At 40.7% G+C, this 21,567-nt stretch overlaps 1 protein-coding gene across 1 annotated transcript; it reads right to left on the bottom strand.

The window, feature by feature from the left end:
• Positions 1 to 1,486: 1,486 nt before the first annotated feature.
• LOC125969182 (insulin-like growth factor-binding protein 4) lies at positions 1,487 to 20,861 on the bottom strand. The gene is made up of 4 exons (XM_049721006.2): positions 20,009 to 20,861; positions 13,399 to 13,562; positions 9,243 to 9,368; positions 1,487 to 3,620 (listed from the first exon to the last, which is right to left on the bottom strand). The coding sequence occupies exons 1-4, from the start codon at positions 20,364 to 20,366 to the stop codon at positions 3,483 to 3,485; spliced, it is 786 nt and encodes a 261-aa protein (XP_049576963.1). The 5' UTR covers positions 20,367 to 20,861; the 3' UTR covers positions 1,487 to 3,482.
• Positions 20,862 to 21,567: the final 706 nt, after the last annotated feature.

The following is a 21,567-nucleotide window of genomic DNA, read 5'->3' as shown; positions in this document are numbered from 1 at the left end:
AACTGGCTGGTGATCTGACCCCGCCTCTCATTCAAAGTCAGGTCTGTTAAGTAGTAATCATCCACAACTCACAAACTGTACTGAAAAATTGTTTTATTGGTTGCAACAGAGGCAGCAACCGTAAGAATAGTTTTTTTAAATGCCAAAAAATCTCCAGATTTCACACTTGGATCAGATTTGGTTGAACTAGTGAGCGAAGGTGGAGGTTGTACGGCTCCTTTAATCTGCTATGCAGGTATAACATGCACACACACTTGCACACAGACACAGGGCCTCGCAGGCACAGCTGTGGATGCCCAAGGGCTGAGAGTGGGCTTGTGACATTTTAAATCAGTCAGTGGATGACCCAAAAAGCTGTTCCTGTAATGCAGATACAAGCACAGTTCTTAAGCCTCCAGAGCTCCCCAAAATGGACCCACTTACTGGAACTAAGCAGACTTGAAAGTTTACACTGTGCTGGGCATTGGAGGTATTTTTAGAAGCTGCTGAGGTCAGGATATTATGATGTATTATAACAGAGGTTTTCCCTGAAGGCTTGCCGTGAGTATAATTAAATAGTTTTTCCCATTTTTTTATAATGCACAACACACAGCCCCAATAAACCATAGCAAGTACCCAATTTATTTAGTACATATAAAACTCCAAATTAATTTATAGTAGTAATATTAAGTGATTTATACAAAGGAAAAATACTGATACAAATACATAGTTGTCATCATCATTGTGTTGTCAAACTTGTCAGTTATTAAATCGTCACCTTCCTAAAATAGGAACCTTGTTTATATTTTTTCATTTTATTTCAGAAAGCTAAAGAAACGTGTGCAACTGTGCTAATTCAAATGCTAAGATGAAAAGAAATGCTTAGCACTTCATTCATGCATGTAAAACATTTTATTTACTTTCTTTCGCAATTAGATAAATTGTTGATGTGTTTGATATATGTATGAATTTCCCCAGAGTGAGTTTTGATCCAGCATAAAGGTTGCTACTCTGACAAAAAGTACATGAAAAATTGCAATCACATCCATCTTAGATGAAAGAAAGAAAGAAAGAAAGAAAGAAAGAAAGAAAGAAAGAAAGAAAGAAAGAAAGAAGGAAAAATATTTTCAAGAAAGTGTTTCAAAAACTAGCAGTATGTGGTTTTAAATAACTAATCTCATCATATAATTTGTTTTGAAACTATCTGTGACACAATGTTTTTAGGCCGTATAAGACCTGATCAGATGATCATGATTATTGTTTAGAAGTTGATGCCAAGCAGGTGAATAATTTGATTGCTTAGTCACCATGAATCTTATGTAAACTGCTGCATTTTCAAAATACATCAATGCTACAATGTATCCATAAATCGTGACCAAATTAGAATTAAAAAAGAATATAATTGCTACCAACTGATTGCAACGTCAAAAGCTAATTAACAAACGGAAATCTTATTACTAAGGGTACAAAGTAAAAAAAAATAATAAAAAAATAAAAACTCCTGCAATGCAGTTTGTAAAATGTTTTAATTAATGCTTTACAATGTTTACATTTTTTTCAAATAAACAATAACCATGTAACTAATCATTTCTCTAGATGCAAAACTTGCTTTCAGATTGTTGATCACTTCAGTGTTTGAATATAGCTGTCCTGGAGTGGACAAGACACACAACATCTTTTCAGCCTCAGGCTGATTGTTCTACATGCAACATGACTTTATTTTCTATACATTCTATAGTTATGAAATGTGATTACCGTTCACTACAGCAAAGTTAAGGATCAAGAGACATACATCTTCAATCGTTTGTTTAGTTAGGAAGCCTCAGAAAATAACAGCCAAGATCATTTGTTAACTTTATGAATGACAAAGGCAGTTGGACAGATAAATGTGTTTAGAAGCTAAAAAATAGTCACTGTCTATTTGCAGTTCCGCATTTAATACCAACATCATTAATGTCTTTGGGAAGTTAGACTTTTTTTGGTTTAGGGAATTTTTAAAGCTGCTGGGCTGATTTTGCTCTCGCTCTCTTTCCGTCTAACCAACTTTTGTCATTGTTAACAAGATAACAGGAGCAAAATATAATTTGATTTGATGAGTGAGTTATCAGTCACCAAGCTATGAAATATAATGAAACTTTTTTCTTTCGCCAACCTAACTTTATTTGAATTACAAGTGTTGTGGTTTTCTATATACAGGTTTTCAGAATCAACTCATTGTTTTATTTACTACATGGCTTTAAACCTTCAAGAAGGCTTTTGCGTGGGGCAGTCGCTTGCTTTTGTGGCATTTTCAAAGGTCTTTTGCACGGTGGGTGCTTGAAAGGCGTTTCACCCTTGGCGCTGGACATGACCACGGACTTTGTAAGACTGGCTCCTGCAGGATTCTATTTGGACTATTTTAATCAATGGCACCATAATTTTTTAGCATATTGATTTTTTTTTAGTTAGTATGATGTTGATGTGAGTGTGCAATAGCAATATAAGGAATAATACAACTTGAACAATGTGGTGCCTAGGAACTCAAAACAAGCTGATGTTTTTTTTTTTTGTTTTTTTTAGTTCTTGTAACCTCATCATTTTGACAGTTTGAAGTTTTCGCCCGACAGCAACGTCATGGATATCTGCTGGACGCATTGAATCTGTATATCACATATGAGTAGCATATTTAATTAATGCTCCAAAATCTTCTGAGTCCAAATCAATCATGGTCCCAAAAGAAATACAGATTGTGTATGTGTTGGAACGATCAATGCATCCCACCACCCAAGTGTCATATCAAATTATTATAATAACTATATCAAAGCACATACTATGTCAGAGCCATCTAGTATATTAGCTGCAGCTGGAAAAATAAGATTACCGTGGTTATTTTTAGCACAGTATTTCTGGTCTTTTGGGACCAGTGTGCTAATGACAAGTCGTTTCCAAAAAGTGAGTAGACTGTTTATATTGGAAAGGAAAACAAATCTTCTCTCACATAGCAACAGTTTAATGTTATGTTGTTTCCAAACTGGTCTTGCTTTCACATTTGCATACTGCAAAAATTGAATCATCTGCTAATGGAAGAAGGGCCTGGCCGTTCTCATGTTGGACTAATTTGATCTGTCAAATGGATGAACTGCACATGTATACTACTATACTAGTTGGTTTCCTAATCTTAACCTACTTAATACTAGAGAAAACGACACATTTCCCTCTTGTGCTTTTTTTTTTTTTTACTGCCCCCTGTTAAAGCACATACAGTATCAAATGACTACAAGTCATAACATCGCATCGTAGAAACAACACATGGCAAGTGCCCAAAAGACTCAAGTACATACAGAAAAAAACCGCAACAACAACAAAAGACTCATTTCAATTTTAAACTCATTCCTGTTGTTGCACTAGCTCAAGTACCGTAGGCCTCAAATGAAGTGAGACTGTGGGGCGTTTTCTTACGTAGATCAGCTCATAAGCACCAGTTGAACGAAGCTGCTCCTGTACCCTCATGGAATCCCTTGCTTTCAATCCCTCAAAGTAGCTGTCATTAACTCGTGGCAGTCCAGTTCTCCTCGGAGCTCGAGCGGGCCAGGCAGTCTCATGCCCGTCTTCTGATCCACACACCAACACTTTCCTCGCAGGCCATCACGCGCTGGATGGCACTGTGGGCAGAAATTACAGTCATTCTTGGGTTACATGATTAAATGTAGTGTGAAATATACAGTATACTCTGTACGGTAGGTAGGTAGGTAGGTAGGTAGGTAGGTAGGTAGGTAGGTAGGTAGGTAGGTAGGTAGGTAGGTAGGTAGGTAGGTAGGTAGGTAGGTAGGGTAGGTAAGGTAGGTAGGTAAATCGGTCAGGTAGGTCGGTCCGTCCGTCCGTACGTACATCCATCCGTCCGTCCATCGGTCGGTAGTAAGGTCGAGCGGTACGAAGGTTGGTAGGTCAGTTGGTCGGTAAAGTCAAAAAAAATTCTGCAGGTTTTTTGTTACGTGTGCCGAAAATGGGGCTAGGAATAGGAGTAATACAGTAGAAGTAAAAAACTACCGTATTTTTAAGTCGCTCCGGAGTATAAGTCGCACCAGCCATAAAATGCCCCAAAATGTGAAAAAAAACATATAAGTCGCTCCGGAGTATGAGTCGGATTTTGGGGGGCAATTTATTCGACGAAATGCCACACCAAAAACAGTCACGAACGAGCAACAACAGACTAAACGATAGGTATGCTAACATGACAAACACAAACAAAGAGCTGAGAACGGGCCTGACGTAACATATAGCGTGATTAAGGACAACTATTACATGAATAACATGTTTATAAAACCATCGGTGTCACTCCAATTCATTAAATCCATCGATCGTTCGATACGATAGCAACAGGCTAAACGATATGTATGCTAACGTGACAAACACAGTTAAGGAGCTGAGAACGGGCCTGACGTAACATATAGAGTGATTTAGGACAACTATTACATAAATAACATGTTTATGAAACCATCGGTGTCACTCCAATTCATTAAATCCATCGATCGTTCGATACGATAGCAACAGGCTAAACGATAGGTGTCACGGTCGGGTGGGGCATGGAGCAGGACGACCAAGTGCAGCTTGGACCAGGGTTTATTGAAGCAACTCAAAAGGCAAACTGACATGACTTAACAAACAATAATTTGACTGACTGACCGGGACGTGAAACAAGAAGACAGCAGGACATGACGGCATCAAGACAGTACGACAACCCCGAACGACAGCAACCAACACGACAGCAACCAATGATCCGACAGGGAGTGAGGGGCAGACAGGACTTTTATACACGACAGGTAACGAGAGGCAGGTGGGAACAATCACACTGATCATGGGCACACAGGAGGGGAGGGGCGAGCACACAGACAGAAACCAAGACAACCGACACATAGTGGAGCAGTTGGGGACGAGACCTGACAGATAGGTATGCTAACGTGACAAACACAAACGAAGAGCTGAGAATGGGCCTGACGTAACATATAGAGTTATTAATGAAAACGATTACATGAATAACACGTTTATAAAATCATCGGTGTCACTCCAATTCATTAAATCCATCGATGGTTCTTTGTCAACAATGGGTGCGCGCGGCTGAGGGCGCTTGCACTTCAAAATATTCCACAGGCTCATATAACGATAGATAAACTATATTTCAAATAACTATAATATACGCAATAATAGTATCAAACCATCCGTGCACTTTAAATCCATTAAATCCATCGATCAAATTCCTCATCCTTTGTCAACATCGCCGCGCGTGCGCCCTGACGTCAGCCTCGTCTTTATTCCACAGATCTAGTATATCAAAGTCAAAGTCAGCTTTATTGTCAATTTCTCCGCATGCCAAAGACACACAAAGAAACCGAAATTTCGTTCCCCCCTATCCCACGGTGACAAGACATGGCTCACAACAGACAAACAAGTAAACAAGTATAACAAAAGTGTGCTGAATAAATAATGAATAAATAACACAACAATAAATAAATAAATAAGAGGAGCAGAAAAAAAAGGAGCAAGTGCGCGTACAGCAGACATTCCCGAAAATAGCGCAACAGTGCCGCACGCTACGCAGAAGGGGGTAGCGAGTTCAGGGCCCTAACAGCCTGGAGAAAGAAGCTGTTGGCAAGTCTGGTGGTGCGGGAGCGCAGGCTCCTGTACCTCTTCCCAGAGGGCAGAAGGTCAAACAAAGAGTGAGCCGGGTGACTCACATCTCTGGCAATCGAGGTTGCCTTGCGGGCGAGATGGGAGGTGTAAATGTCTTTCAGGGAGGGGAGCGAAGCACCAATAATCTTACCAGCCGTATTCACTATGCGCTGCAGGGCCTTCAAGTTCTGTTCAGTGCAGTTACCACCCCAGACAGCGATGCAACTGGTGAGGACGCTCTCAATGGTGCCACGGTAGAATGTATATAACTGTATTATAGCGTTAACAAAGTACAAGGATAGACGTGGGTTTGGTAAACGGCTCTTTATTAAACAAAACAAACTTCCAAGCGTGTGGCGGCGTGGACTTCCAGACACGAGAGCTCCATGGCATAGGACCGGGCGTGCGTAATGGCCATGTCCGAGCCCCATGCACCGTTCGCGGACAGCCACTCGGCCGAGCGCCGGCCCCCGACTCAGTAGAGTAGGACCGGGCGTGCGTAAAAGCCATAATAGTTTTTCAAACCTTCTATGTCACTCCAAATCCTTAATTCCTTCAAACTCTTTGTCCTCCGTGTCACTTAGAAATGATCACCGCTAATGATGCCGGTAGTCCTTACGTGGGTAGGTTTGTTCTTTATGTAAACAACCGCCACGCCGTGTCGCGCCGTGCCACTGACGTCACTTGAAATAGTAATTCCTTGGTACATCACGGTTCTCCAAACTTTCTTTCTGCTGCTCGATTACTGTTTTCAGCTGCATAATTTACAACTTCAAGTTTGTAACCTGCAAAATATGAGTTTCTTTTTGGTGCCATTTTTCTTAAGCCCACCCAGTTGATGAGTCACGGCCAACGGTGAAATTTAGAGCGCCCTCATCCAGTTTCGTCTGAAAATATAATATATTTCAGATGTAGTTTTTTGTTTTGTTTATTTGGTTGTTTTATCAAAGTCAAAGTCTGCTTTATTGTCGATTTTTTTTCATATACCAAGACACACAAAGAGATTGAAATTACGTTCCCACTATCCCTCTGTGAGATAGTACACATATGCATACAAGCAACACAAAAAAAAAAAACAAGAAGGCACAAACAATGAATAAATAAGAGTGTTGAATAAATGATAAATAAACAAATAATAATAAATAATAATAATAAATATAAGAGGAGCAAAAATGGAGCAAGTGTACATACAGCAAACAGTGGACTTGGATATGGTGCTTTCAAGTGTTAATTGCTTTATTTGATGTTTTCTGTATTTTGTATGTTTTGAATATGTTCAAGATAAAGATATAAAAGCATGTGAAGTGATCAGCTAGTGGTCAACTATACTTGTAAGTAAGTGATTGTCACGTCTCGTCCCCAACTGCTCCACTATGTGTCTGTTGTCTTGGTTTCTGTCTGTGTGCTCGCCCCTCCCCTCCTGTGTGCCCATGATCAGTGTGATTATTCCCACCTGCCTCTCGTTACCTGTCGTGTATATAAGTCCTGTCTGCCCCTCACTCCCGGTCGGATCATTGGTTGTGGTTGTTCGGTGTTGGATTTATGTTGTGTGTTCATGTCATGATGTCTTTTTGGTTCCTGTTCCTGGCATTGGTAATGTCACCCTGTCTTTTTGTTTCACGTCTTTTTGGTCAGTCTCGTTGTTAGGTTTTGTTAAGTCATGTCAGTTGCCGAGTCTGTTAGTTTGCGTTCTTCAATAAACCCTGGTCCAAGCTGCACTTGGTCGTCCTGCTCTATGCTCCACCCGACCGTTACAGTGATGTCTTAATGATCAAGTAAAAATTTGTGAAAAAAAACCATATATAAGTCGCTCCTGAGTATAAGTCACCCCCCACCCAAACTATGAAAAAAAACGCGATTTATAGTCCGGAAATTACGGTACTTTTATTTATACCAAATTGAGTCAAATAAATATAAATCGATTTAGGCTAGTCAATGTACTTATTATATTTAGGCTGCATTTGATTAAGGTGAGTTTGAACAACTCAATTAAGTAAAATTTAAAGGAAATATTTAATTTATTTTGACAGTATTTAGTAAAGATGAATGCAAAAAACTTAATTATGTACTTCGGTTAAGTGAGAGCTATACGTTCATTTACTGAATGGAAATCCTGCCCAAAACTGAACTGTGGTCATCCATTGAGTTATTTTCATTTTTTCCAGTGGTGGATCAATTTATAATTTTAATGTACAACAAGAGTGAAAATGGACTGAATGATTTCTAATTTTTTTCAGTGGTGGATCAATTTATATTTTTACTGTACAACATGCATAAAAATTGACTGAATAATTTCCAAATGGATCAATTTATTATTTTAATGTGGCCAGTTTTTGTTATTGTTTTTTTTTTTTCCCAAACGGATGGTCGAAAATTTGGACAACCGAAAGTTGACCAAGATTCTTTTTGGGGGTTGACTACAACCTTGGAAATCCTATGGCAAACTCCGTACACTTCAAATGTGCAGTAGCCCCAATTGATTGATTGTTGTAATGGAACATCAACAAAGGCCACGCCAAGCAAATATATATAGAAAACAAGAAACACTGATTTTATCCATCCATCCATTTTCAACACCGCTTATCCTGTTTAGGGTCACGGGGGTGCTGAAGCCTATCCCAGCTGATGAAAGGCGGACTACACCCTGAAGTGCTCGCCAGCCAGTCGCAGGGCACACGTACAGGAAAACAATCAGTCACACCCACATCACACCGTGTAAATGCTGTTTTTTGCCAGAACAATGTTTATTCATAGAAGCGCTTTAATTATATGGACTACATATCTTGATAAGTTCCTGAATCACAAAGTGTTAGCTATTATAATTGAAGCAATGGAGATTCTTTGCATGCTTCCCACACAACATATAATAATGAATTTTATAGGGCTTTTAAGGCTAATCAACAACGCATCAACTCTTCCATAAAATGTTTTTAGTTGTGCTTTACTTCCCAGGACTTTTTATCGCAGTTTCTAACAGTCAACAAATTAGAACTTCTGCAGACAGGGATAGTTTTAAGCATTTTGCATAATCAGTATTGTGTTAGTCTGGTAAGGATGTGTGCCTTTTCAGAGCTTTTCTATGATTGCACAATAAGCTCAAAGCAATCTCTCTCTCTCTCTCTCTCTCTCTCTCTCTCTCTCTCTCTCTCTCTCTCTCTCTCTCTCTCTTGCACTCTTGCTTTCTCTCATTGTCTGTATCTAATCTGAATTGTATCTTGCAAAAAAAAAATACCAAAATAAAAGTAACTATGTCCAAAGGCTAACTGCAGCCATTGTTGCAATGCAATTGGTCATGAGCATCACATCAATGCATTTTATATACACTGTTCAGCTCTTGAATGCTGAATGGAAAAGGAAATAATTTTTCATGTAAGATAAAAAAAAAAAAAATAACAAACAAGAACTTGGTGATCTCAAAGGAGTGTCTACTTGGACACATTTGTGTTGATTTTTGCACTCGTAAGGCAATGTTTAATCTGCTCCAGGCATGTTCTGTACTCTGGCTCAAAAACTGTTGATGTAGTCTGAAAGATAACTACTTGAGGTATAAACATCAGCTTTTCGTTTTACATTATATATTAATAAGAGCCAGGAATTTTGTGCTTCATCTTACAAACCTGTTTAGTGTGGAAATCTCCATTCTTATCACAGTTGGGAATGGGAATTGTGAAGAGATCATCATGGGTGCGGGAATTGGACGCCAATCTGTCCAGTGCTCTCTGGAGCTCAGCACGACATGGAGCCTGAGGGAGACACCATTGTCAATGAACATCGGGGTTGCAGACGCGTACGAAACAATTGCGCTCATCTCATCTATATATCCACGGCTGTGCTTTCATCAATTACGTCAGAGAGAAGCTAATGAAAAGAAGCATACTCTTTTTGCATATACGTATTATTCCATAGTGTATTGAAGCCCCTTGTTAAAAAAAAAAAAACACTTTTCATGAAGTATTGTGCACACCAGCAGTCACACTTGTCAGGGTTTTCCAGATTATCTTTATCGTATGATTATGTTGGAATGCAACCTGTAATAAATAACCTAGCTTGTCCCATCCTACACAAAGTCGTAAAACACACCTTGCTATGTTTTAACTAGAGGTCAAGGGCTTTCTCTATTCAGTCCACTCTTACCCCCGCTCTGTTTTTCTTAATAAATATGCTCTTGCAGGAGGGAGAGTCAGACTTCATTCGATCATCGCTGTACGCACAGCGACGAATGGACTCTCCACCTGCAGGTGTCTAAAAGGACTTACTTGTCTCCCGTGTGGTTCTTGCAAAGTAAGTTGGAGTGAGCACAACTCTAACAACACTGTAATTTCATTCTCCTAATCAGATGAAAGTTTTGTTGCAGGTTTTTTATACTAAACATATAGTATTCAGGCGGCTCGGTGGCGCACTGGTTAGCACGTCCACCTTACAGTTAGGAGGGTGCAGGTTCGATTCTTCCTCCGGCCTCCCCTGTATGGAGTTTGCATGTTCTCCCCGGGCCCGCGTGGGTTTTCTCCAGGCACGCCGGTTTCCTCCCACATCCCAAAAACATGCTTGGTAGGCCAATTGAGCACTCCAAATTGTCCCTAAGTGTGAGTGCGAGTGCAAATGGTTGTTTGTCTCTGTGTGCCCTGCGATTGGCTGGCAACCGGTTCAGGGTGTTCCCCGCCTACTGCCCGTTGACGGCTGGGATAGGCTCCAGCACACCCGCGACCCCCGTGGGGAGTAAGCGGTTCAGAAAATGGATAGATGGATATAGTATTCATTCTATTGTCATATGCTTAAAATCGTCTCAACTCTATGTTTGCACCCACTCTCTCATTGGAGATTTGTCTACCAATAATGCAGTGGACTAGTAAAATAAGCAAATCACTATAAAATACATTAGTCAAATATTTAAATGAACTTATATGTGATCTGTCTTTTGTGTTGTGGTTTTGTTTTCAGCACCAACAATAAAGATGACAAATATGGGCTACGCAAATAACAATTGAGGCATGCTGAGTAACAAATTTACAATAGCAATTTTATTCAAAAAAGCCTCAGTACCTGAGTCAAACTTCCCAACCATTCCCAAACAAATATGATCCCAGTTACACAGGCCTCATATTTACATGCCTGCACTTTTTACACAAATGTTGCGTGTTGTTGAGATGTCCGTTGTTGAGCAAGGAAAACAAAGATGTGGAGTAACAGTTGGTTCTTTATTGCCAAGATTTTGGGTTGTTTAATGGCGGCCAGTACACGAGGCACGGCAGCAGATGAAAAACAACCCCCATTCTCCAGGTCAGAAGGTTTTATACTGTCCGGAAAAGGCGGGAAAGCGTCATCTGACCATTTGGTATCTGTGTGTATTGGAGAGTCACCGCCATGTCTGTGTGTGTGTGCACGTGTGTGTGCATGTGTGTGTGTGTGTGTGTGTGTGTGTGTGTGTGTGTGTGTGTGTGTGTGTGTGTGTGCGCGCGTGTGTGTGTGTGCGTGTGTGTGTGTGTCTGCCGTCTGTGCCTATGTGTCTTGGGAGGTTACAGCGCTCTGGGTGCTGTATCTGTGTTCTGATTGAGCAGTTATGTTTATATAAAATAATAAGAGGATTTCCACATATATGAACATGAAAAAGTATATGAGTTTGTCTAACATAATAAAATATGTACACGTTGCTGTTTCTCTCACTTCCACTACTATTATATGACCATGCAATTGGGGTTGGATGTAGACCTTTATGTATATTTGTGATTTTTGTAAAAATGTTTTATGATGAGGGTTTAGTAAAAATAATATATTTCCATAAAATATTTACAATCTATATACTGCTTCACCTGTATAAGGTCAGTGTGAGTTGGAGCCTCCTGTTGGGTGAATGGCGGACAACACCATGGTTTAGTTCATCGCAAATCCATACCAACACTGAGTGGGAACTTAACCCATTCTTCTTATACGGAAGCCAGATGAGTGAGCCACTACACTGACACTATGTTAACTTTACTCATTATTTGTTGCTTTTGAAATACTGTTTTTTCCTTTCTGAGTATTGGACTCGTGGTTGAAATCTTTCTTGAATGAACACGATGTCATTGTGGTTTTTCAGTCAGTTTTTAAATCAGCACTGTCACGTCTTTGATGACATCCTCCTGGCTAATGACAGTAGAGAGTTTTGTTCTGTTGAATCTGACTCCTGCGTTCAATACGGTGGACCAGAGTATTCTGTTGGATTGTTTGCAGTACCAGGTGGGCATTAGTGGCAGCGCTCCAGAGTAGTTTAGATTGTATTCAGCAGACTGAACTTTTTTGTGTTACCGTTGGTTGCTCTGATTCCCGCCCTGCCCCACTGTTGTGTGGTGTTCCACAGAGTTCAACTTTGGGGCCCCTGCTGTTTTTATTGTATTTTCCACCCCTGGGTTCCATCTCAAGAAAACATGGTATTTCCTTCCACTGCTGTGTGGATGACAGTCAAATCTACGTCCCGCTGAGCAAAAAGGACGTGTTCTCATTAAGGCCACTTTTGTTCCGCTTGGAGGAAATCAAGGCCTGCATGGCACTATTTCTTTTGGTTTGTTTTTTTTTTTCAGTGAAAAGAAAACAGATGTTATGGTGTTTGGTCCCAGTATCTTGCTGACTTGGGCCACATGGTAGAGCTATGCAAATACCTGGGATTTTGGTATTGGTCGATACCAAGTCAACACTGGAGCCAGCATCGCCAATAGCACTTATAGATTCTAAAATTATGATGGTATTATATATCATGTGTCCTCTTAATACCACGTTTATGAAAATCTAACTTTCAGATTGGGTTGTTGACCATGCCATAATATAATATCCTCAGTGGAAACATACCTAGACTCGGTATAACGTCGCACATGTTGTAATCTTCATATTTTTAGTTCCTGTCTCTGTTTTGTTTTTGTTTTTTTTATTCCATGACTTTTGACTCATCATGGGATTTGGCATCATTTTAAATGTTTATGGTATTTACTGTTTTTTTTTTTTTAAATAAATTTGCTGTTTGAACTGGCTTTTGTATGACCTTTTTTTTTTTTATATATATTTGATGCTTGATTTCGGATCGTGTCATTCTCGCTCAAATCAAATATTTTACCATTTTATTAGCAACTAGCAATCACAAGTGTTTTCTGAGAGTCAGCCCTTTTTTTGCTATTCTCAGAGAAGATACATTATAAGGCCTATAGGTTTTTTGTTTTGTTGTTCTGTTTACAATCAAAGCATTACAGTAATAAAGGAATCTTAAAAAAATGTCTATTCTCATGAAAACACAATTTTTGGCTCTCAAGCACATTAGCCAATCATCTAACTTATTTCTGATCCGTCCATTTGTCATTACTGAGATGGTCGATGCGCATTCATGTGCATTCATGGTTATACATACGTTGTTTAATACCTGGGCCTAGATGACAATCTATATTATTTAGTTAGTCTTTTTAATTTAATTTCTGTTTTCTTGTTTTTTATTTCTATATTATATAGGCACAAATCATTAGCATATTCTATTGTTAGATTCGTCTAATTCTAAAGACTTGAGTTATTGTCTGTTCCTTGTCCAACTTATAAAATCAACTTTTCATGTCTCCCTTATATATTTCCCTGTTTTCATTTTTGGGTGTAAATGACTAACTATTATGCGGTATCTCAGCAACAATCCACTTCTACTTGTAGTCTGATGCACTTCCTTGACATCAGTCATGTGCTAGAGTTTGAATCCCCACTCGAAAGATGAACTACTGTCAGTGTGCTCTTCTCTGAACGTGCTCAAATAATGTTTTTGCTCACCAGCGCCGCCTTGGCTTCCTCTCTCGCAGTGTTGCTTCTCTGATTTGTGGACTTTGGTGGGTGTCGAGCCAGTATCTTCTGTATGCAGCGTTTGTCCTGTGGACTGCATCGGATATTGCTGTTGTTTGGATGCTCAGGGATGATTTCATCGTGCCGTTCCATCACTGAAGTCAACAAGAAGTAACACAAATCAATCAGTCAGACTTGCAGTATGTAAAATTTACTTTCCTCCTGTCGAAATACATGTGGTGTGATGCTCACTGCCTGGTGCTTCATAATGACTGTGGCCGTGTCACGATTTATTAGGTACTTTAAATGACAGCACCCCTGTTGCGGCCTGTACCACATTCACCTCTTCTGTGGCCCTTCAGGCAGCCAGCTGCTTCCTGAGGAAATGTCCCCTCCCTCTTCACCCTACATCCCTCCAGATGGAGGTTGTTAAAGTGTATTTGCACTGTCATATTGTAAGTGGGCACTGCTGTGCATGTGTACTTGCATGTGCACACATCCGCACTCATTTCACCTGTGGCTTGTGCGACTTGGCAGTGTTTTTGTTCTTCCAGCTTATTACCTGTGGCGTTTTATAGACTGGCACTGGAATCAAAGCAGGCCAAACCATAAAAGCTGTAGAATTCTTCTCTGCTTTCTATACAAAGTCCCTGCCAGGCATCCAATTAAACACTGTTGGCAAGGACAAAAAAAGAGTGGGCAGTTCTCTATGCATAGTGCTTTTCCTTTGAATGTTTTTTTTTAGAAAGGCAGCAAATTTATGTCATCTTACTTTTTATAGGTTGTCATGCCTGCAAATATACAGAATATATAAACAGTTAATTAATGCAAATGTTGCAGTAAGCCTGCCGTGATTCTTTTGTGTAAAGTAATGCAATTTTCTAAACTGTTGTTCTTGGTGTGTCTGAGGAATTGTGTCATTTCTATTTATTTTTAGGCTTGCCGCTTTTAATCTTCGCTCATCAGCACTTCCTATCACAAGTGCCAGCATTGTTTCAGTTGTTTTCTTCATCCAAAGTCATTAATTCTTCTTTTTTTGTCTGTTCATACTTGCGATCGCATGCACTCTTACTCGTTGGCGCAATGTGATTTGGGAGTGGGTCAAGAGGGAAATGTCTTATTTGTTGCTTCAATTACTGTTTTTCTTGTGGGAAGTCAACAATTCTTGTTCATTTATAGCAGGGGTGTCAAGCACATTTTTGTCGTGGGCCGTATCGTAGTCGCAGTTTCCTTCGGAGGGCCATTATGACTGTCAACCCAAATAAATGTATGAACGCCTCACATTATATATAGTATACGCTACAAAACAAACTGACAAATAATTCATTTTCAAATCAGACTATAGTGGAAACTTCAAATATTTTAAAAAGTTGATTTTTTTAAATGAAGATAATTTGCAATTTTATTAATGACACATAAATTTGATGCACAGTTTGTCTTCGCGGGCCACAGAAAATGATGAGGTGGGCCGTATCTAGCCCCCAGGCCTTGAGTTTGACACTTGTGATTTAGAGCCTGGTTGTGGAATGAAACACAACCAGTAACTGCTCCGAAGCAAAGAGCCCCTCAGTCCATTCCACTGATTGACTCAATAGTTCTGATACAAGTCCTACAAAAAATATTTCGGGTCACTTAAAAGAAGTGCACCATGATGTTTTCTATTTGATTGATAAATGTTAAAAGCCAATGGAAGGTCAATGTGTGTTTTCACCCAGCACTCTACCAGACGCTTTCCTCACATCTGACCAAATAACTCTACAATTGGTTTAAAACCAAATGACCCAGGACAGCTGTGGTAGCCTGGGCCAAAGGTCAGCTCTCTGAGAATATGTTACTCATCAGCACTCTTTGTGATGTCCACCTCGAATCCCTCAGAGCAAGTCAATAAAGCAACCAGACCACCCGAAAAGTAAGGCTAGGTAAAGTTAACATATTTCAGTATTTCTTGGTAACACTTCACTAGAGAGTCCCAGCATAAGATGGCTGTCAATTATGATTCTATGGGGTTTAATATTCCTTGATTTTTAGTCTGTGACTTTTATGCACTGAAATAGCTTGACATTTTAGCTTCCTAATGCTGGTTTTGTTATAAAATATGACATCCAACGGCATTTCCTGTCTTAAATCAAATTATTATTTAATTGTATCACGCATGTGTGCATGATTTTCCACAGCGCTTATTCGAGTCAGGGTCGCAAGCAGCCCAAGCCTGTCCCAGCAGACATCAGGAAATAGGCAGACTACACCCACTCACGTGCACATCCAGTATAAGATAATTAGTCGCACTTTACCCACACGGACTACACAGAAGTTAGGAGAGTGAACCTCTCACTGACCTGTTTAACATCATTCCAGTTTTAAATAATATTAATGTTACAATCTTACGTGTTTTACCGCTCTGAATGTCGTGAATGGCTGTATTTATAACGGCCACTCGACCTGCCTCTGCCGTGCTTGAAATATAGTGTGTGGTTTGCTTTGGATCACGAGCCTTTCTTCTTTTCACTGCACTTCTTTTTTTTTCTGTTCCCTTCAGTGTGGTCCAACTTAATCTTGGTTTCATCTTCAAAGAACCTCATTCCAGAGCTGTGAGTATGTTTGAAGCCCACTGCGTTTACGCTATATGAAGATGTTTCTTAATGTTAGCTTTCTCAATCATTTATAATTTACTTTTGCAGGTTTGAAAATCTGCTACAACTCCTTAAGAGTCAATGGAATATTTTTCAAAGCTGAAAGGCTTTACTTCAGTTATATTTTCAAGTCTGTCAAAATCCATTGTGGTGAAGGGAAAAACAGGTGCAATTGATGGATATGATGACATCATTTCATAGACGGGTTTACAGTCCACATAAAGAAAAAACTCTAAACAAGCAAATAATTAGTTTTAAAAAGAACAAAAAATACATTTCTCATTCCTGTGCTGCAGAATAGAAATAACTAATTACATGTTACATGTATACAGGTTATTAGCAAAAGCAATGATTGTTGTTGTTGTTGTTGTTGTTGTTGATGTTAATTCTCTAGCAGAGTTCAAAAGCAACCCAAACATTTTTTCAAGCAAATGGGAACGCCCTTTACATAGTCAACATCAAATGTCACCAAAACAGCAATCCACTGTCAACACATCTTGATCCAAGCATTTCTAACAACACTTCAATAAAAAAAAAATTGCGTGCTGTAAAAATGCAATGAAAGCAGGGAGTTCTCTTAATTTGCTTAAGCCAAAACAGAAGAGTAAATCAACAGAAATTTTCAAAAGAAAAAAAAATGCTGCTACATTGCCATATGCTTCTTTGACCACTTCCTTGTGTTCAAGCTGATGCCAAAACAGAGCTCCGGGTGTATACTGTGTTTTTAGGTCAGAAATCCACCAAAGGCAGGGCAGGGATGGTTTCTTTGATAGATTGTTGATTTATTCCACAAGGAGCAATGGGCCTACAGTACATCTGAAAAGAATTGAACAAGGCACATGCCGTTTTTGCACAGGATTCTTTTGAAATCCTTCAACTAAAAGAACTGAGCAATAATCACAGTAAGTGAGAATGAATGCAAAATGATACATTAATCTTGGTACCAACACTAGATTTACAGCTGTTCTGCACCATAAAAAATAATAATTCAGCCTTTCCATCCAATATTCCAAATAAAATTTTGTAACAAATTAGCTAAATACAGAATAAAAACTCTTGCGGATGGATTGGCATTAGCATAAACATTTTTCTCCCAATTGTTTGGGTTTAAGCCCCTGTGAGTTGAAAACAAACCATGTTTCATTAACTGCAGACCAGTGTGAATGTTTTCCCACGTTTAGCCTCCTATGAGATTCCTCTGCGTTCTGTAAGAAATCTTATTTATTGAGGAGGGAAAAAAAACGGTGATATCATTTGTGTATTACTTACTATACTATAAGTGAAGGACATCTGAAGTTGTTGTTGTTCAAGTCAACTTGAAGGGATTTTCCGCTTTGCATTTTGAGTGTATAAACGCACACACACACGCACAATTCAAGTGTAAAATGAGAGACGAGTGACATTTCTGCCGAGAGTTAATATTCATTTGTGTGGTAATGATTGTCTTTTCCCTGCATTGTTTTTTGGTGCAAGCTAATACTGTAGGTTACAAACTCCTATTGCCTAGGGATTCTCTGTCTTTCAGAAAGGTCATTGTGGGATTGTTTGTGGATTTCTTGGCTGCAGCTCTATGAGAGGTCCCTGTGCACAAAAGGACAGCAAGTAGCTGATCACGTTTACTCCTGCGTAAGAGCCACAGCTGTAAAAATGCACTGCAGCGTTCCATGTAAGCAAATACACAACACCAAGGTATTTATGAACTCCTCCATTAATATCAAGAGAATAGACAAGTTTAACACAGTGTCTAAAACGTAAGGTGTTTTTTTTTTTTTTTTTATTGTTAATGGAAGTGCAAGGCTAACTCTTTACAGACCTTCATGTAGTATCTTGTACTTTTTTCCCTGAGGAATTTAAGCTTTTCATCCCTTACATCTGTATCCATTTGTAAATATTATTGTTTTGTTTTTCACAAAAGGAAGAATTTGTGTGTTGTACCAGTCAAGACTTGATAGGAATGTCGGAGCAGATGCCAACACACGCACACACACACACACAATGACTTATTCTGAGTATTAGGGATGGCCAGGCTTTCAAAGAAGAAACCTGACAGGATAGCACACTGCGGTTGGGAGTCAAGTACAATGCAAACACGGTGGAAATACTATATTGATAGTCGACGTACATATTTCTGAGACAAATGTGCTCCTTTGACCCTGGCCAGCTGTTGAAACCTGCTCCTATCACAGATTCCTTCATGGTGAATTCTCTTGGATTTTAAAAACCCTCCTCTATTTTTATCCAACGTGTTCACTGTTGCTATGAGTGAGGCAGTGTCAGACACGTATTCAGGAGAGTCACCTCCTTGTTTAATAACGCATAAATCTCCCACTTCTGACAAGAGTTTATTTTCACCTTTTTCTCGAGCAGTTTTACTGACTCTATACTGCTACGTGTACATCAATCATTCCTGTGCTGCAGAACCGATTTTTTTGCCCAGAAGAATTGATTTATTGTGTATTGAGCATCTCCCCCACTTTGTTATGATCCTGAGAGTTAATAAGAAGTGTACAGCCTAACAGAACTAAGTGGTCAGATTTCAGAACTTCAAAAAGGAGACTTTTGACCTTAGCAAATGAACCCTTGGCCTTTAAGAACAAGTTCAACCCCCCTCGTGTGCAATTTTCAGTTACACTTCTGTTGTAGAAACTCAGAATGTGGTCACTGCTATGACAGCCCTCTTTTTTTTTTTTTTTTTTTTTTTTTTTTTTTTTTATCATGCTCCAAACAGCTTTCCTCGTCTTTCTGATTCCATTTAGTCACGCTATGTGCTGGCCTAACCTATGCTGGCCCTGCACGGAGAGCAGAAGGCTCTCATTTCAGCTCTGGCAGAATGAGTGCTGATGAGCTCATCCTCCTGCAGGAGCTGGACGCGGTGGGCGATGCATTCGAAGGCTTGTTAGGGCTTGGGGGTGGGAGTGGGGTGGGGGGCAGTGGAAACAGATGCTGCACTGGAGATGAGTGTCCTGGGAGTTTTATAATGACCGATCCAAGTCTTTGTTGTTCTGGCTGGAGCCGGAAGCCTGTGCATTTTACCAGTTTATTCAAGCAACACCGGACCAGTATGTGTATGGTTTGGCTCAAATAAAAGAAGCACGGCCGTGACACTTAATAACATTTGCCTCACACGGAATAGCGGAAATCAGCACCACTCTATTTGTTTAGAATAGAAGACAAAAAGTGTTGATACTATGACATCAGAAGGGAGAAGTTAAAGTCCATTGAACTGGAAAGGGATATGCAGATAAGGCGTGAAAGTAAAAACAGACCTAAATGGATACAGGAGGACAACAAGAAGAAAATATTAATTCTGTCTCGAGGTGCGTGATCCAGACGTCAAGGAGAGAGGCAAATTTGCAGCTGTAGGATGAGGAATGAAAAAGCACCAAGTGAATTACTGACTGTAGAGAGCTCTATTAGCCCCAGACTGGCCACACTCCATTACAGTCTTTTGATACGGCAGCTTTTATTGCCTCCTCGCAGTACACACGCACACCACACACACAGGCGTAGACGCTCTCATTCCCACAAGCACCGCAATGCTTTTCACTGCCTGCACAATCTCAGTCTCAAAGTCATTGGTATGATTTAGTTAACGCACACGCACGCTTTTTAATATCACCAAAATGAATGCATGTTTTGACAAATGGAACTTGTAGGTCAAAGATCACACGCTGGAGCAGCAGATGTCTCCAGCGCGAGGTCCTCGCGTATACACGCCTAAACCAGCATTCTGCTTTGGATCCTGCTGCAGGGCCCCTTTCGCAGCAAGTGACTGCAAGACAACGAGCGCATGCCCCCCAACGGGGCGTGCAGAAAGAGCTGCTGTGCAGGCTGTACCTAACAACACTTTTCAAACCACTGACAGGTAACCAACAGTGGCTTCACAAAGTGCCAGCCCACATATAGACATTCCTTGTTCGTGACTGACTTGACATCATAGCTCTAGATAGGAACCAAAAAAGATAGCTCACCTGAGTTTTCCTCCACCTCCCTCTCATCGGTGCACACCCCCTGGCCATGCATGAGGGAGTGCAGTGGTCTCTCAATGCCCTGTGGCGGGTAGCAGCGCAGGCCGGTACCACAGCGCGGTGAGTAGACGCCACAGTGCGCCCCTTTCGGCAGGGCACACGTGGGGCAGCAGCCGCAGCCAGGCTCGCGCACAGTCTCCTCGCAGCTTTCCGGCAGTTGACAGCTGGCTAGCCTCTCCTCAGAACACACTGGGCAGCGGATGGCCTGGTCGGATAAGCACAGTGCCACTAGCATCAAAGTGGCAACAGCCCACAGGGCCCAGTAGGATGGAGCCACCGCCACACCACCTTCACGCACCATGGCAGCCTGTAGCCAATCCTATATGCACTGGTCAGTCACCTGAGTGGCGCTCAGCTTTAGGTCACTTTTCTAATTCAAAACAGCAGATTGGAGCCCAGCGAGGGGACGGCAGTCCAGAGAAACTCTTTGTCCAGGGTGGTCTTTGATATTTTCAGCTAGGGACACAATGCCTCGTCTGTGATGCTTCTCTGTCCCACTGATTCAATGGCACAGCAGTGAACTAGAAGCTTGCTCTTGATTTGCTCAGCTGACGGATGGAGTGATGATCAGAACTAGGTTTTGTTGTGTTCAAATGAAAATCCACCAATATGTTCGGGTGAGCCCGTTCTTCAAGTCCAGAGTCTTGCCACTTTCTGCTGAAACACCCAAAAATCAGGCCCTCAAGTGAGCAGCTGGAAAATCATCAAAAGGCAATGTTTTCAATAACAACTCCAGTCTCTCCTCTTGCTGGTGTGCAGTGCAAAGAACTGGCGCCTGAGAATGGCTCAACTTGAGTGGCTCTCTTTGGACTTTATACTGGTCTTTGGACACGCCTCTTTTTACAGTGAGAGAGAAGCTGAAAGGCTCAGCAGAGAAAAGCCAGACTAAAGCTCTCTCTCTCTCTCTCTCTCTCTCTCTCTCTCTCTCTCTCTCTCTCTCTCTCTCTCTCTCTCTCTCTCTCTCTCTCTCTCTCTATCTCTCTCTCCCTCTCTCTCCCTCTCTCTCTCTCTCCCCCTCTGACTCCTACTCACAAACACAATCTTACTCGCTCTGCCTGGTTCTTTTCTCAAGCTCGGCTGCACAAAGAAGGAAACAACAAGATTCTGTCCCGCTTATTTGCAAATGCAAGTCTCATTACCTTCACAAACTGTTTTGGGGCGAGAACTAACTGGTTGTGCTGACCCCCGGTTTTACCTGTGAGACCACAACAGCAAACGTGTGTGCTCATGTTTGCTTGAAAGAATGCGCACAAGCCCAATTTGCCATGTCTCAGTCCACATGTTCTAATTTGCGGTCTCTTGACATGGGCAGCATTGAAAGGCAAATGGACAGTGTAACCCCTCCTAACAGCACCCTCCTCCACTGGCCCCCAGCCTACATCCCCCCCACCTCCCCCCACCACACCCAACGGAGTGCAAAGTAAGATTTACCGAAACACTGACTAACAGCTTATTAAGTGGGTTCTCTGATCTGATTCTGTGCTTCTTGTTTGTCCTTCACC

This window comes from Syngnathus scovelli, chromosome 5 (genome assembly GCF_024217435.2).
Source record: "Syngnathus scovelli strain Florida chromosome 5, RoL_Ssco_1.2, whole genome shotgun sequence".
NCBI lineage: Eukaryota > Metazoa > Chordata > Actinopteri > Syngnathiformes > Syngnathidae > Syngnathus > Syngnathus scovelli.
Note: the sequence above shows the minus strand (reverse complement) of the source record. Positions and strands in the feature narration are given on the sequence as shown.